Source organism: Lagopus leucura, unplaced genomic scaffold, assembly GCF_019238085.1.
Source record: "Lagopus leucura isolate 7727_CA_CO unplaced genomic scaffold, USGS_WTPT01 Super-Scaffold_100002, whole genome shotgun sequence".
Taxonomy (NCBI): Eukaryota; Metazoa; Chordata; class Aves; order Galliformes; family Phasianidae; genus Lagopus; species Lagopus leucura.
In genome coordinates, this window is record NW_024962263.1 from 82,087,329 (window position 1) to 82,103,313 (window position 15,985).

A 15,985-nucleotide genomic window follows, 5' to 3' on the forward strand; every position below is an offset into this window, starting at 1 on the left:
AAACATTTCATGTCAGCAACCTCCTTACTCTCATGCCAAATCATGTTCATGCTCAAAACATGCATTTAAAAAAATGTGATGGATAAAAACTTTCAAAAAATTAGCAGCAATTGTTATCACAAATGATTCCAGAATTATGCCTCATGTATTCAGCTACCTTGAACTAGTGGATAATCCTATTAAACAGTTTGTATTTGCAGACTGAACTGGATTTCCAGTGTTCCAATATTCTCCTGCACCATTTCTCCCTGCTTCACTACCTCACATCTATTTGGAGATATGTGAAACTTGAAATGCTCTTAAACAAGTCTTGTTTTCCAGTTCTTGAACACAGCCCTTGATTATCTCCCTTTCATGGCTAACTTGTATGGCTACTGTCATTCAGTACACTAAATGTTAGGAAAAGACAGATGATGAAATCAACACTACAGGATGAGGGTTTAGAAACATTCCAACTTCAAATGATATTAAAGCATAACCATATCTCTCCAAGCATTCTCTTTTATTTTGCAAATAATAAAACCAATTGGCACTATTTCACTGAAAAATAATTTAGGAGAAAGAAAAGATAATGAATCTTGTATTATCCATATCATAATATTTCATGGTAGGGCTTTGATTTCTTTTTTTTTTTTTAGTTATAGTATTCCAATGTATTTTGTTGCAAGTTAAAATGCACTTTGAACAATATTTTTCTTATTTTATGCTAGTTGATGCACAGCTGGGGTAAAGCACATCCCAAAATAAAGTGATTAAACGTGCATAGCAGCAGCCAACACCACTTACCTGCCATTCTTAGGCTACATTATATCATGCAACAAAAACTAAAAGCAGAAATACCAACAGCATGTGAACCTTCCTGAACTCTTGGCATTGATCAAAGGTTTGCCTCTCTAATCTTCAAAAGCAATTTCACCTCTATAACACTTGCTGAGCCTCCATTTGAGGAGGGATGAGGTTTACTGTCAAATTTCAATGCCAAATCAGGTAAGGTTCACAAACACACCACTACCATTGCGATGTTGGAGAGCTATGAAGAGCTGTTGTGAGCCAACCAGTATGCGCTGCATTCAGCATCTAGAGGCATACTAGAAGTGCACAAAGAAGGAATTAGATTTCATGTTTTGTCCTTCTTTAAGACACACATCTCCTTGTAATTTCAGTATGTCTTCAAAGAATTCAAGTTCTTTTAAAAATTATTTTCAAAGTTTTGGTTAAAAAACAAACAGAATTTTGGTTTTAAAAAGGAAACTGTATCAGATTCCAGCCACAAAATGCAGTTTGAAAGTATTCCTGGAAACAAAGATTTTACTTTTTAGAAACTTGGGTTATTTTAAAGGAGATTATTACTTTTGTCAGAAGTTCACTGAACTTTTCATAGCTCAGGCATGCAAAGCTGTTAGAAAGATGGCAAAGTGAAAACATACATTTAGTACATGACAAATGCAGTCTACTGCAGGCAAAGAGTAATAGATATATAAAATCATCTTCTCACTTTCAAAATCAAGGAAAAAATTTGGCCCCTGCTCAAGGTCTGTGCATGTCAAAACTTTAAGAAGGTTCCCCATGTTAAGGTACCTGCCAAGACAAGAATGAGAGAAAAGAAAATTTTCCTTTATAAGAAGGAACAGCCCAAATATAGTTGATTGAAGTGGTGGGGAAGAAGACCAAGGAGTTCCATCAGGCATGGACCCGTCCTTCAGGCTCCCTCTTTGCCAGGGGGAGGAGAGCCCACTTCGGGGCCGTCCAGCTGGTGATCCCAGAGATGCAATGCAGCTTTCCTGTCAGAAGTGACGTACATCAACATCTTCACAGCCTCCCCTTTGAGAAAGGGGCACAACTCCAATTGGAGGTCTTGTGACTAATTCTGTCCTGGTACACCTTAGCACCAGTGTCCTGAGCAGGAGTACCATACTGAGGGCTAATACCACATTTGCCAGCACTGACATGGTAGTAACACTACAGGATTTTACCTGATGGGACAACAGAGGAAAAGTGTTTTAATTTTGTCAGCTCCCATAATTTTGAGAGATGATCATTATAGAAAGCTGAATCAAGATGCATCATTTCATTGTGCAGAAAATGCCAACACAGGTAACCCCCAGTTCTCTTGCACAAGGTGCCTAGAAGATTTGAGAAGATCACACAGTTCTACATCGGACTTTTAGATGTAAAAATATACATTAACTGCACCATGAATGAACAAACCAGAAACAGGAATAATTTAATACTTGCTGGTATATAAGATAGGATTACAGACAACAACTGCTCAGTACAGATTACCATGGCATACTGACAGAATTTTTCATCGTATGATTACTTGATTTGCAGGCAGATGGATGGACATCACTGACCACAGAGACCCAAAATGACTAAGCACAAGAAAAGAAAATTTACACAGTAGCATGATGGTGGCTTGGCTCCTACTGAGAAAAAAAACAACAACAAACAACAAAAACCACAACAAAAACACAAAAACAAAGGCAAAAAAACAAACCACATGCAACCCTTTTTCAATTTGCAGATTTGCAACTGAGTCCCCTAGCCTTCATTGCAGCAGGTATAAGCAACCCTCTTCATACCATTTCAAATGCACCAGCTGTGAAGGGCTGAGAGACTTACTTTCAAAATCCAAGAAAAAATGTGCTGCATTGTGGTCTATGTCCCTGGTTAGCACCTTAATGAGATTACCCATGCCAGCAAACCTAAAAATAAAAATGGCAAAATAATTTAGTTCCAATAACCATTTCCTATTTTCAGTACACGCCTGGGTTAGCTGGAGCAGGGCTTCCATCCAGGTTTGCACACTGCAGATCCATCACCTTCTAGTGGGAAGTAGTGGATGTGCACTATACAGTGCATTTCTTCTCTTCTTCTCATTGATTATCGAAAATATGAAGAGTAATAGTTTTGGCAAAAATGAAGTTCTGAATTGCCATCTCCTTCTTAGCTTAAGAATTATGCTACCTATGATTGTTTTGCTGCAACCTGCAGCCAATAAAGCCATTGGTACCTAGGAGAACAGTGACCTCAAAAAAACTAGAGCTGTTTTAAGCCTGATTTTGACTCTTTCCCCATCACTCAAAACAAAACTTGGGAAGTGTCTCAGTAGTAGTTATCAGCGGCCAACAAACAATTCTTCCCATCAAATGAGGTAAAGTTACAAGTCCAATACAAGTTGAATGCTTTCAAAAAAGAAAAAAAAAAAAGAGAATCAAGTTGCAACAGTTGTTCTTATTTATGTTTGCTGTCACACTGCAGCTAAAAAGAAATGAGAAGTAGAAGGAAAATTACACTGTCCAAAATTAAACTAGGTCAGATAAGACATTTTCAAACATGAGTAAGTTTCCAAAGTAAATAAATACCTTCAATAGGACAATGAAAATAACACTTCATGAAGAGGCAGCCTTTTCAATGACTCTTCAGTGTCTCACAGGAGCTAAAAATACTTAAAATCAGAACCCTGAAATATCAGGAATTCAGCGAGGTACTGCTGCAAGGCAAACTCAAGGTATTACTGATTCAAAATCTTTTAAGAATAAGCCATCAATCAAACATTTGGACTCCAGCATAAGAACTAAAAATCAAGCTGCAAATTAGTCTAATTATGTCAGTTGACCAGTGTCTTCTCTTTGTCTTCTGCTTTGAAAGCGATGGTTACTTGGAGGGAAGCAATATGTAAGAATTGTGAGTTTATGAGGAATTAAAAAAAAAAGGCGATGTGATACCTAAACAAAATATTTGGCAGACCAAGGCTTTACAACTTGTGCTGCCAGATTTCTTGAGCTCCTTAAGGAAATGCAACTGGTGTAGAAGAAATACCAAACCATCAGAAAGTGACTGATTTTTTAGGATCCAAAAGCTAGAGAATCAACAGTGAATTAACCCCAGTAAATTCCTGAAAAATACTCAGGGCTAAATTAGTAACATTAGTAACATAATCTAACAACTTCTGCAGAATGACCAAGCAACAGGTACAAATCTAGATTTGTAGAAAAGCAGCTTTGATTACAGCGCTTTCTGCTTATGAAAGTTCATCACTGCAGGTGCTCCTTCTTGTGCATTCAACTTCTCCCTTGAAATGTCACAAAAGCAAAGTCCTGTTTTCAAATTACTTCACTTCATCCAGAAGTCTGATCAGATCTCTCAGCCTTTATTTAAGGAAGTTTCAGGTTAGGATGTTCAGTTGAGACTCATCTTAAAAATAAATTACCAAAACAAGTGCTTTTCTACAGCTTTCTTTTCCAGAGCTCTGTGCCAACAGTGCATAAACAAGCAGTGCCAGAAAGCAATCATTTTTTTTTTTACTATCTCACAAGCATATTCTGAAATAAAGGACTGAAAGAGTCCTTTGGCCCACACCTCAACAGGGACGTTCATAAAACTAGAAAATGCTGAAATAAAGACATTCTTTAACACTTTCAACAAGGGCACTACAACAGCAGAAGTACAAGTTGCCTAATGCCAGCTGAGCCTGTAGATTCAGACTCAAGAGCCAAATCTCAAACAGTGCCTTAAGCATCACAATTCCAATGTTAACAGAAAAGTAGCAAATAAAAGTAAAGGGTATTAAGAGCCTATGGAGAACTTCAGCTACGCCTAAAATTGCAAAGTATTGGCACATTCCAGTTTATTAGCTGAAACATCTGCACATTCACAAAAATATTTTCAATACCTCATAGGAGTTCCTCTGTGTAGTTCTGCCTTTATTTTGATATTGACCAGTCTCACAACAGTTTAAAGGGTCATACACAGGGTTTAAACACTGGGTAACATTACTTCTGAATTTCAGATGGGGAAGGTTAGTGAGGTTACAGAAAAGCACATAGCTAGTGCAGAACAGTCCGTTTAATTGATTCCCTACCAGTTCCTAAAATGGAGGTAAGGGGTCAGGGTCTCAGCTTTGCCAGACAAGTACTTTCATTCTGACCTTCATCTCCCAGAAAAGTTTGCTTATGTTGAGATATCATTTCTTCTCTAGGAACAAGGTTAACCAATACACCAAACCCTACTGTGAAACAACAGATATAAAACAGATTGAAGCAAAAGATGTAACTGATCTACCTGATGGCAACAGTTCAGTGAAACATTTCTCTCAGAACAGGAGAGCAATTGAAAGTGAGAGTAAATTAAACTGTGACAGCAACAAGACGACATGCTGGAAAAATACAAAGGGATGTAAAGCTGTACATAAATGTCTTAGTAATAAAGTTCTTAACAGATCTCTCTTGTGCATTAAGCATACTCAAGCAGTCTGAAGTCTACATAGAGGCAAAAGCCAATAGCAGGCACTACTACTGACTGCACTTTCTATCCCGCAGTTTGGCTTTGCTGCAATGCCTAACAGCTGACTTAGAACTGGAGGTGATTTTTGTAGGCATTAACACTTTCTGATCCACAATCATTCCAGCATCACTGGAACAAAATCCACGATTACATTATCAAGAAGGAAATTTGCTCATTGAAACCATAACATCAAAAAGTCCAGTCCAAAGTACAGCTTACATCACTATTCTGAAGCCGTTCTTCTTCAGACCTTCAAGCTGAGTCAAGTTTTGTTACTCTCATTCAGAACACAGTTTGGTTATAAACCAGCAATTTTTTTTCCCCTCAGGGGTCTTTATTAACTTTCTGAAGCACACTGGTCAAATGTTTCCTAACTCATTAAGAAAATCAGCAGTGTAAGATTCAGCAGATCAGACAACTGAAGTTTCCATTACCATAAAATCAAAAAGAAAACTACATTCCTCTTTTGGGTCCAGAAGCTGAGCACCCCTGTGAAGCTGCCCAGGACCCGCCTGGCACGCTGTGTACGCCAGCACAACGCATGAGCCACGTGGAGCAGGTTGTGGGAAATCAGAGCACTAGCCAAGAACATGGGTTAAACTTGACCTACTTGCACAGAGTAAGACATACGGAATGCCACATTTGATTACAATGATTTGGCCCATTACAGCCTTGTGGGGTTGTATGATTTTGAGCGTAGTGTCATGATCAGACAGGCGGAAAGCAAAGGCATATTTTCAAAACAAGTCTTGCACGCATGCCCTTCATGCTGAAAACATCTCTGACACGTTTCAATATTTTTTTTCCCTAATCTAAGCCCAGGGGAAATTTAATAGAAATCCACAATGCAACTTAATTCAGGCAAGCACCGAAGACATTTCCCCCTCTCACCTGAAAGAAAAAGTGTACATTAACAAAGATCTTGTCTGCAACTGGTGAACAACTGGAAAACTAACTGACTGTTAGATGTAAAATACTAGAAAGATGATCACGTGACATTTTGGATTTTCCTTTGCTTTCTGTTGGACAGACAGCATGCTTCCAAACTAATAAGAAGTTAAACATTAGAAAAAACACATTTGTATCACCAAGGAATGTCTGCTACAAGAAAACACCTGCTCTGCTTTTGAAAAAGCACACACTATTCCCATTATTTCTTCTAATGAAATTTACAAGTAAACACTCAGAGCACCAAAACTGTACACTGCTAAACCTTGTATCCATGCTCTGGAGTTCAGAAGAAGTTAAGCACAACATCATATGCGAAGAACACAAAGCGCAACCATTTTCTCACACAGATACAGGATTTTCAACTGGATGTATGTGGTACAGAACTCTCATCTAGGAAGATTTTTGGTAAAATTTTAAGTGAAAGACACAGCGTGAAAAATATAACATCACAACGTGACACTAAGTGCTATAAATGAGGCTATAAACTTAATGCTACCTCAAACTAAAACCTAACTGGATGTCTCTCTGTAGTGTTCCTCCAGAATAATAATCCCATTAGCCCAGCAATTGCTTCAAGGTTTACTGAACATTCCCTGCCTACAGTATCTGGGCAGTAACAGGAAAAAGCCAGCAAATAAGTGGTTGCCCACAATAGTGGAATTAAAGGAAGCCCTCAGCAACAACACATGAGATTGCAAAGCGGATGGCCCATTGGATCAAGTGTTATTTTCTACTCCAATGAAGCAGTTAAGCCTTGCAGTCAGCGAGAATACATCTGCCCTCAGCCTTAAAAGCCAGCAAAGGCTGCAGAGCTAGAAACAGACTTGTGTACTACACCAAAAGTATTGCTCTTTTCAGAAAGTCTGCGTATTTCCCTTGGTTCCAAATCTAGTGCAGATTTCTTTCTTTTCTGACTAGTGCCAGGGAAGTACAGATACCTTCTGACACAATCGAATCCCCACTACAGTTAGTGATCAAAGTGCTTAAAGTAATTAAAAAACCTGGCTTTAAACAAAGCCCCAAAATGACATTGTCCAGACAGTAAATAATTAATGAAGTAACACTCATTATCACTCAGTCTGGAAAAAAAATAATACAACAAAAAACAAGAAAGGGAAAACTATCAGGTTTAGATTCAGAAGTCTGGTACTATTCATGTGAAATGAGCTAGATTTTGAAGATGGTTTCGTATTCAAGATTTCTCATAGCTATATTAATGTTATTAATATCCGATGTATCAGTTTGATCCTGACATCTGATTCTCGCTGTTGAATCAAACATACGGAAAGTGCCACTCCAGTCACCAATTCTACATAGAACAAGCTATTTCATTCACCACTAGACAATCTAACTAGAGAGCATTCATTAGTTTTATACAAACTGTTGCCTAAGATAGAAGAGAGCTGCAAAGATCCATGTACTGCTTTTCACTCCTGACCTCTAGTGGAGATCCCTTAACATATCACTCACCAGTGAAATAAGCCAATTTTGTTCCCTCTAAGAAACTGAAAAGGAAAAAACATACACCACTGAACTTCTGGGGTTTGAATAACCATAAAACAATTTGTACTAACAAACAGAATTGTATTTATTTATTTATTTATTTATTTAGTATGGAAAGTAAGTATTCAGGCCATTCAATAAAAGCACAACTAAAAAGGTGTCCAGGGCTGCCTCTGACTTCAGGTTTTTAGGCTAAGCTGACTTTGGTACAATTAACTACTTCAGCTAAAAATGAGGCTACTTTTTGAAGATCACACATCATCAATAAAACCTGTTTTCTGAACAAAAATGAGTTAAAAATCTGTCATATCAGGAAAACAGAGCCCTGCCAGGGAAAACAGTTTAGTAAAAAAGGCTCACATTCCTTGAAACCAGAATTGTAAAATATGGTCAGGTCAGTGTTTATTCAGTCCATTTTTCCACTTGGAGGAAATTAAGGGAAAGGCACTGAAGACTCTGCAGTTACTTTAGAAAAATCACTCTTAAAGTCTTGTTAATTCAGGAAAATTCCAGCAGCACAGCTGACACTGAATAACTTCGTTATTTTATCATAGCTCACATCAGGTAAACATGTCATAAAATTTCGCAGCCAGACCTAATTTGCTTCAAAATATTATTCTTATTTTAAAAGCAAATTGGACTGAAAAGGGGAGTGACCTGGCTCTGGAAAATCTGCCCTGGTTTACTCTTTGGTAACTGAGCAATTCTTCCAAGAGAAAGGCTAGAGGTAAAAAAAAAATAAAAAAATCATCATTATCATTAGATGTGTTTTCCTTTTTCCTCATAGAATCATAGAATGGCCTGGGTTGAAAAGGACCACAATGGTCATCTCGTTTCAACCCCTGCTATGTGCAGGGTCACCAACCAGCAGACCAGGCTGCCCAGAGCCACATCCAGCCTGGCCTTGAATGCCTCCAGGGATGGGGCATCCACAGCCTCCTTGGGCAACCTGTTCCAGTGCCTCACCACCCTCCGTGTGGAAAACTTCCTCCTAATATCTAATATATTTTCAATGTAAATCAGTCTGCTTTCAAACTTAATTCTGAGAAATGCCGCATTTAATTTATTTTATAATTGTTAGAAAGAAAAAAGACTTTCTTTACAGCTATTTACACTTGCGCGCAATTTACACTCTGCTTTGCAATCTTAGAAGTCTTTTGCAGAGCTGCAACTCCTCCAACAGAGGTCGCTGCCATACAATATGATCTGCCAGATGAAGGGAAGCTCCTAACAAATGTGCCCATACCATCTCTGCTTTCATGTCAAGCAGTCAGCAATTCCCTTCCAGCCCAAATATTGCACTTAACCAGCTGGGACTGCTACAGCCCAATTGGCTGATGTCCAAGTTTGTTTGTTTGTTTAAATCTCAGCTTTCTTATCAAAAAGAATGTGAAAGGTACATAAAGAAGAAAAAACAAAAATCCACATTCAAGGAGAGACCAGTAAAATTTACAAACTTATTTTACAAGGCAGTTTATTGTACATAAGATGGTATTAAAACTGTGCTATACTGCCATATTACTAAGTTTAATATTCCAAGGCTACCATCCTTTAGCTAATGTAGTTTAAGAGCTACCAAACTCCCTCCTTCATCCTCTCTCCCTGCTTCCCCCCCCCCCCCCCCAAAAAAAGCAAAGACCCCACACAACAAAAAAACACTCCGCGCACAAAGACCTTTTCCTCCCAGATTTTCACCTGAGTGTAAAAAGAAAAAAAAAAAAAAAAAGCACTACAGAAACACCAAATCTGTAAACCTTACTTTTATTTTCTGGACACTTAAGATATTTTCCATCTCTAACTTCAAAGTCCAAAAGAATTGATTCACCACATTTTAGTGTTGCACTTGTGAAAACACACTCCGCTGTGATTCTGTTCTTAATTGGGAAATGTGTTTTCTTTCAAAGTAACTAAATTCCCATCTATGTTAATCAGACTGCCATAGACTGCAGTAACCAAGCTGGATGATTTCCCTTGAGGCTCTATCAAAGAGCCTGGCTACTACTGCCATCTAATGTGCTACTGCAAGGAGTGCACTCAGCTGCACTGCTCTTGAAGTTCCAATTAAACATTCTGCTTGAGCTTGACTCTGAACTACTGCACAGAACCCCTTTAGTGCCTTGGCTCACATCTCCTACACTAACAATGTTATGATATTACCTAGGCATCAAGCTGATGGATATAAATATTCTTTTACATATTCTATCTGAAAAAGATTTCTTGGGCATGTCAGTATTGAAATGCAAATCTTGTGTGTATGGAGCCAGTGCTGACTGTCAATTTGATAACTCATTTCAGTGACACACTTGCTCTGGGCTCCCGAGGAGGAAGAATCCCTCTGGCCTTCCAAATCACATAACTGGAAAGACATTTCAGGAAAGCTTTCTGATCAGCCTATAGAGCTTTCTTTTTCCAGGACACCAGTCAGACAAAATATGTTTGACCAATATGGAAGGCTATTGAAACACATCAGGACTTTTTCCCTTATTAGAAAGCAAGTGTGAAGATATAGATCATATTTGGTCTAGATTCCTCTAGCTATACTTTTTCACTGCACTCTCCAATCACCTCTTGGCGTTGTCTGCAGACGTATGTCTGCTATTTTCTGGTGATATTGTACAACTGGCAATCCAGTAAGATCAGTACAGATATGCAGAATTCTACGTACTGATCTGATTCCTGCACCAGTTCATCAGTGAATTCTTCAAGCTCATACCACCTTGCACCACAAAAACATTTGCTCTGATCTACCTGTCTGACTGAAAGGGAACTGAAGTCTCAAAATCAGTAGGTACTTCAGAGGAGGCCCTCCTTGGTTTAGCTGTGAGAATGCAGAAATAATTTAACCTTTCAGGGAAGGACAACAGATTACAACAAGATCTGTTCTGGTGATATGACTACAAGGAAAGCTATCAAAGTACAATTCATTGAACCAGTCAGTAATCCAACACAAATAAACCATCTGGATTGCCATTTTGTTTGAATTACTCAAAAGACGGCTTTTAAAGCAAATGAAGAGAAACTGGAATGAGAAAGAAGATCTTTGAATAAACAGTTTGAATGAACAAAGAAAAGGAATAAGTGATCAGTTCCCACAGCGGAGAGGAGTCAGCGGAGGTCCGCAGGAATGCCATCCAATGTATTGGCAGATAACCTAAGAAGGATCAGAGCAGCAGGAAAATAACCAGCAGGCAAAATAGAAAAGAACCTCACAAGGCTAGTGCCACTTGACAATAAAACCTAACTGTGGAAGTGTGAAGTGATGTATCAAGAGAAAAACAATCTTAGTTTCATGCTTAAGATTATCAGCTCCGAGCTGGCTATTACAGTTCTGGAATGAGACCTTGGAGTCATGTTCAATTTAGATAAGGTTTGCATATAATTGGGCTCATGAGCAGCTAAAAGAAATACCAACTACATGTTCAGAAATAAGGAAAATCATTAATCAGCAACACATACAAGGAAATTCTGGTCCCTAAAGCTCCTTAAGGATACGGAAGAACAGGAAAAAAGTTAATGAAGGAGTACATTGATGATTGAAACTATGATATGACTTCAACACAAGAAACAGCTTGGCTGTCTTTCACTTCTCATCTGAAAAAGAAATATTCAGAATTGAGAAAAATACAGAACTACACAATCACTGGAGATATGGGGAACACAAAGATGTAAAATGCAGGCTTTTAACGTGTGCCAGTTTCACTGAACAGAACTAAAAGAAATTAGGCTAAAGAATAAATAACAAGCTGATGACTCTTCCTATGCAGGTCGATTTGCATGGAAAGGGTACTACAAGCCTGCAGCAATTTTAGGGGAAAACAGGGACATATCTTGAACTGACAAACATTAGAAAACTGAATATAGTTAATAATTACATCTGACTTGAAAATAATACATTAGAACCATCACAAATACATTTTCTTCTCATTTCTGCTTTCCTAGACATCTGGTTACATTAAGGGTTCAAGTTTTACTAGATTTTCAGCTTCAACTTTTAACCTTATTCAGAAAGAGCCACCTGCTCTCATTCTTTGAGGCTTTCCACAGTTTCCAGAACTTTACCATTGTTATCGTATTGGTGTTTTCCCACTGAAAGTCTTGCTTGGGTAGGGCTTCTGCCAGTCCCTTCAAATCTCTTACTCTGCTGATTCCCAGCTGGTTTAAGATGCTGTCAAACATGGCAGCTTTTTTGTCTCAGCACAGCTGGAATAGGTTAAAACAACAGACAGAGAGCTGTTTAGGGCTGCTGATGTGGCCAACATCTCCACCTGTAAGGTATTTCCCTTCAATACCAGAAATATTGATGGTTCAAAGAAAACAGAAATTTCTTGCCATATGATGTAGCTGTTCTCTGGACAGCCTTCCTCCTGAAGGCAGTACCATTTTCAGCATTGCCCTTGAGCTTTGCGAGATTCTCACCTTCCTGAGCAGCTGAAGCACAATCCCAGCAGAGTAATAAGTGAGTGTGAAAAAATGAGCAAAAGCAAGAGCACACACCCAGAGGGAAGTAAAAGGGTGATTCCTGAAGAAGGCATACTTGGCAAGACAGTACCCACACATACTCTAAAGGTTTGCACTAGTTGAAACTATAACTTTGCTAACATACTTACCCATGACTTTGGCTGTAAATGCTACTGAATGAACCTGCTACTACTGCTAGCACTAAATGTTTTTCCAGAACTGGGAAAGTATTACAGTATGCCTGCCCCAATCCTAGACTCATTCTGTACCTCCAAAGAGGCAAGACAGTAGGCTTGAGGGACTGTTTTTCTGATGTAGCATCACGATGAGCTCTCCTAAGAGCTACAACAAAAAAATTGATAAAAATCTCAACAAAATCAGTGATTTTGGAAAACAATTATTTCAATATATACATCAGGTATAAAAATCAAGGGCAATTATTTTAGTGACATCTATAATAGCTTATATTCTTCATTTCTAAATGGGTTATTAAAAGTTTTAGACATGGAACTCTACGATGTTTTCCACCACTGACAACAAAACTGACAAGTCAACAAAAATGACAAATCAATTTAATCATCTCCTCAGAATTCAGTGAGCTTTTTACCGATTCATCAGAAGTGTAAGGTAAATAAATACTACTTCACATTTGGGAGCATTACCTTTCCAATGTGACAGATGAAAGATAGCTATGCTTGCACAGCACAATAAACATGAAATATAATACAAACTCCATGAAGTAGCTTAGGTAAGCAGAAATAGTAAAACTATGTAAGGGAAAAAACTTCACATGAGCATTTGCCACCACTTCAGACTTACAAACCTTCTCAGGGTCTTGGTTTCTGGTTCAAGGCACATGGTTCAGGAAAGATTTGAAGTTAAATAGTAACATTAATACAGATATAAAATCAGTATTGGTAAAAAAAAAAAAAAAAAAAAAAAAAAAGTCACATAATTTCTGCATTCAAATTTCCAAGAACTTTAAACACGATCTTCTAAGATAAGTTTTAAATAACAGAATGGCTTGTGTTGGAATGGATCTTGAAGATCATCCAGTTCCAACTTCTCTGCCATAAGCAGGGACACCTTCCACCAGATCAGGCTGTCTGGGTCCCCCAACCAACGTGGCCCCGATTGCCTCCAGAGATGGGGCATCCACAGCTCCCCTGGGCAGCCTGCATCTTTAACCACAGAGAGATATATACAGCCACGACAACCCCAGGGAACACTTCAGGCTGGGGCAGAGTGGCTGGAACACTGTGCAGAGGAAACAGACCTGAGGGTACTACTGGTCAATGCTAGGCCAAACATGAGCCAGCAGTCCAGCAGTGTGCCCAGGTGACCAAGAAGATCGATGACATCCTGGCTTGTAACAGAAAAAGTGCACCCAGCAGGAGCAGGGAGGTGACTGTCCTTCAGAACTCAGGCTAGGTGAAACCACACCTTGAGTACTATGTTCACTTTGAGGTTCTCACTATAAGAAGGAGACCATGGCACTGAGGCCCCAAAACGTATTCAGAGACAGGCAATAAGGCTGTGAGGGCTGTGGAGCACAAGACATATGAGGAATGGCTGTGGGAGCTGGGATTGTTCAGTCTGGAGAAGGCTCAGAGGTGACCTTGTACCTGAAGGGAGGCTGTGGTGAGGTGGGAGTCATCCTCCCACATAACCAGCAATAGGACTAGAGGGAATGGCCACAACCTGTGGCAGGGGAGATTCAGGTTGGATGTCAGAAAATACTTCTCTGAGAGAGTGCTCAGGTGCTGGAATGGGCTGCCCAGAGAGGTGGTGGAACGTTAAAGAAATGTTTAGATGTTGTACTGAGGAACACGGTTCAGTGGGAAATACTGGTGATAGATGGACAGTTGGACTGGATGATCTTATATGTCTTTTCCAACCTTGGTGAGTCTATGATTCTACATTGGCCTCAAAGTCTTCAAAATAAACATAACAGTTCTGCAGAAGTAGCTTTTACAGCTTGGAGAAAAAAAGTACTTGAAGAGAAAACTGCTGGTATTCAGCATGGTTCATTTTCCTGCCCATATTACACAGTTTTAATTCAGGAGAGTTTTCAAGCAGGTTAAGTTTCAGTTCTTACCTACAGCCAGTGCTGCACTCTGTTCTTGGCCTCCACTCTGTTTCAAAAGAAGAACAGATTATAAAAATACATTCTTTTGCACCTAAAGTCTTCAGTGTAATGCTATGCAGCCCTACAAAAGTAGACACACATCTGTTTCAGACATTGCACCCTTCTTCAGAATCTACTTCTTAACTATAGTTCTGGACTCATATGCCACTTTGACTTCAGAACAAATCTGCATTCTTGTTTTTTAATGCAACTTTCAATCTCAAGGCATATAAACAGAGAACACAATCACTGTGTCAAGAACTTGCTTCTAGGAAAACAGGCTGCTGGTGATAGGCAATTTGAAAGAACACATACTGTAACAAATTTAATTACTAGAAGGTCAAAGCTACAATAGAAAAAACACATTTAGATTCCCCTGAATTCCACTTACCCTAACTGGATAACCTTACCAATATTTTTTTCCCCTCCCCATGACAGTAGACTGCTAAATTCCTATTTTGAGACAAAGCAACTAAAAACAAAACTGGAAAACGTTAATTATGTACAGGTCAGGGCCGAACACAGTGCATGTTGTTAACAGATATCAAAACAAAAGACCCAACAACAATACACCTTCAAAAAGCTCCGTTCCTGAAAGAAGAGGAAAACGATATAAAAATCAAATAGATGAATGCTAACATTTAACAACACAGAAGTTTCTTCCTGAAACCAGACTTTTCTGTAGTCAGTAACACCAATTAAGATGATTCTGACCGAAAGTTAATTAAGTTCATTGAGCTATTAACAATCAGTACAAGTCCAAACTCATTAGAATGACTACACTATATAAATAAATATGAAAACAGTAAAAAAACACAACAGCAGCAAAGGCAGGGATTTTTAAAAAAAGCTTTTCCAAAAGCATTAGTTGATTGTTATATGCACACCTGGAAGCTTCCAACTGATAGAATTATAAGAAAAATCACAAACTGATCAGCTCTTTACATCTTTTCAGACAGAATATTGCATTTATCATCATAAGCACTTCATACTGTTAAGAAAGGCATGCTGATGCTCAGATAGTTTGTCCTGAGTGAAAAAATGAGTGAAAGCTGATTATAAACACAGACAGTCTTTCCAGACGTTTAGAGCCATCAGGCAGAAGGGAAACAACTAGGAAAGCTCTAACTCTGTTAGATCAGTACCAAATAACAGACAAAAAGATGCTAGTACAGGAGTCTACTAATTGGATTCCCATATTTTTCACAAAATTATGGACTCATTTAAGTTGAAACAGACCTTCAAGATCACCAATTTCCACAAACAATCTGACCCATGGAGTCCCATCGCTAACTCATGTCCCTTAGTGTCACATTCACATGCCTCTTAAATACCTCCAGGTATGGGGACTCCATCACTTCCCTGGGAAGCCCATTCCAATGCTTGAGCACTTTCTCCGTGAAGGAGGGAGTTAAACTGGATTCTGGGAAGAATTTGTGGCCATTTCCTCACGTCCAGATACCCTCTTCACTGCAGCCTTCTTTCAGGTAGCTGTAGAGAACAACGAGCTCTCACCTCAGACTCCTTTTCTCCAAACTAAGCAGCTTCTGCTGCTTCTCCTAATTCTTGTTCTCCAGTCTTTTCACCACACTGTATACGACCGAGCAGCTCCACATTCTCCTTTTAGTGAGAGGCCCAAAACTGAACACAAATTCAAGG

At 38.8% G+C, this 15,985-nt stretch overlaps 1 protein-coding gene across 13 annotated transcripts in view; it reads right to left on the reverse strand.

Moving 5' to 3' along the window:
- CYRIB (CYFIP related Rac1 interactor B) overlaps positions 1-15,985 on the reverse strand; it is a 95,526-nt gene that overhangs the window by 14,962 nt on the left and 64,579 nt on the right. For 6 of the 13 annotated variants that reach the window (XM_042869207.1, XM_042869206.1, XM_042869205.1 and 3 more), the window contains 2 exons: positions 14,297-14,333; positions 1,496-1,578 (listed from right to left, as the gene is read on the reverse strand). In XM_042869207.1, coding sequence (XP_042725141.1) covers positions 1,496-1,568 — 73 coding nt within the window. In that variant the 5' untranslated portion in view covers positions 1,569-1,578; positions 14,297-14,333. Of the gene's footprint in view, positions 1-1,495; positions 1,579-2,622; positions 2,708-14,296; positions 14,334-15,985 lie in introns of those variants that run through there. The other 7 variants (XM_042869215.1, XM_042869213.1, XM_042869214.1 and 4 more) reach the window with 3 other exon arrangements.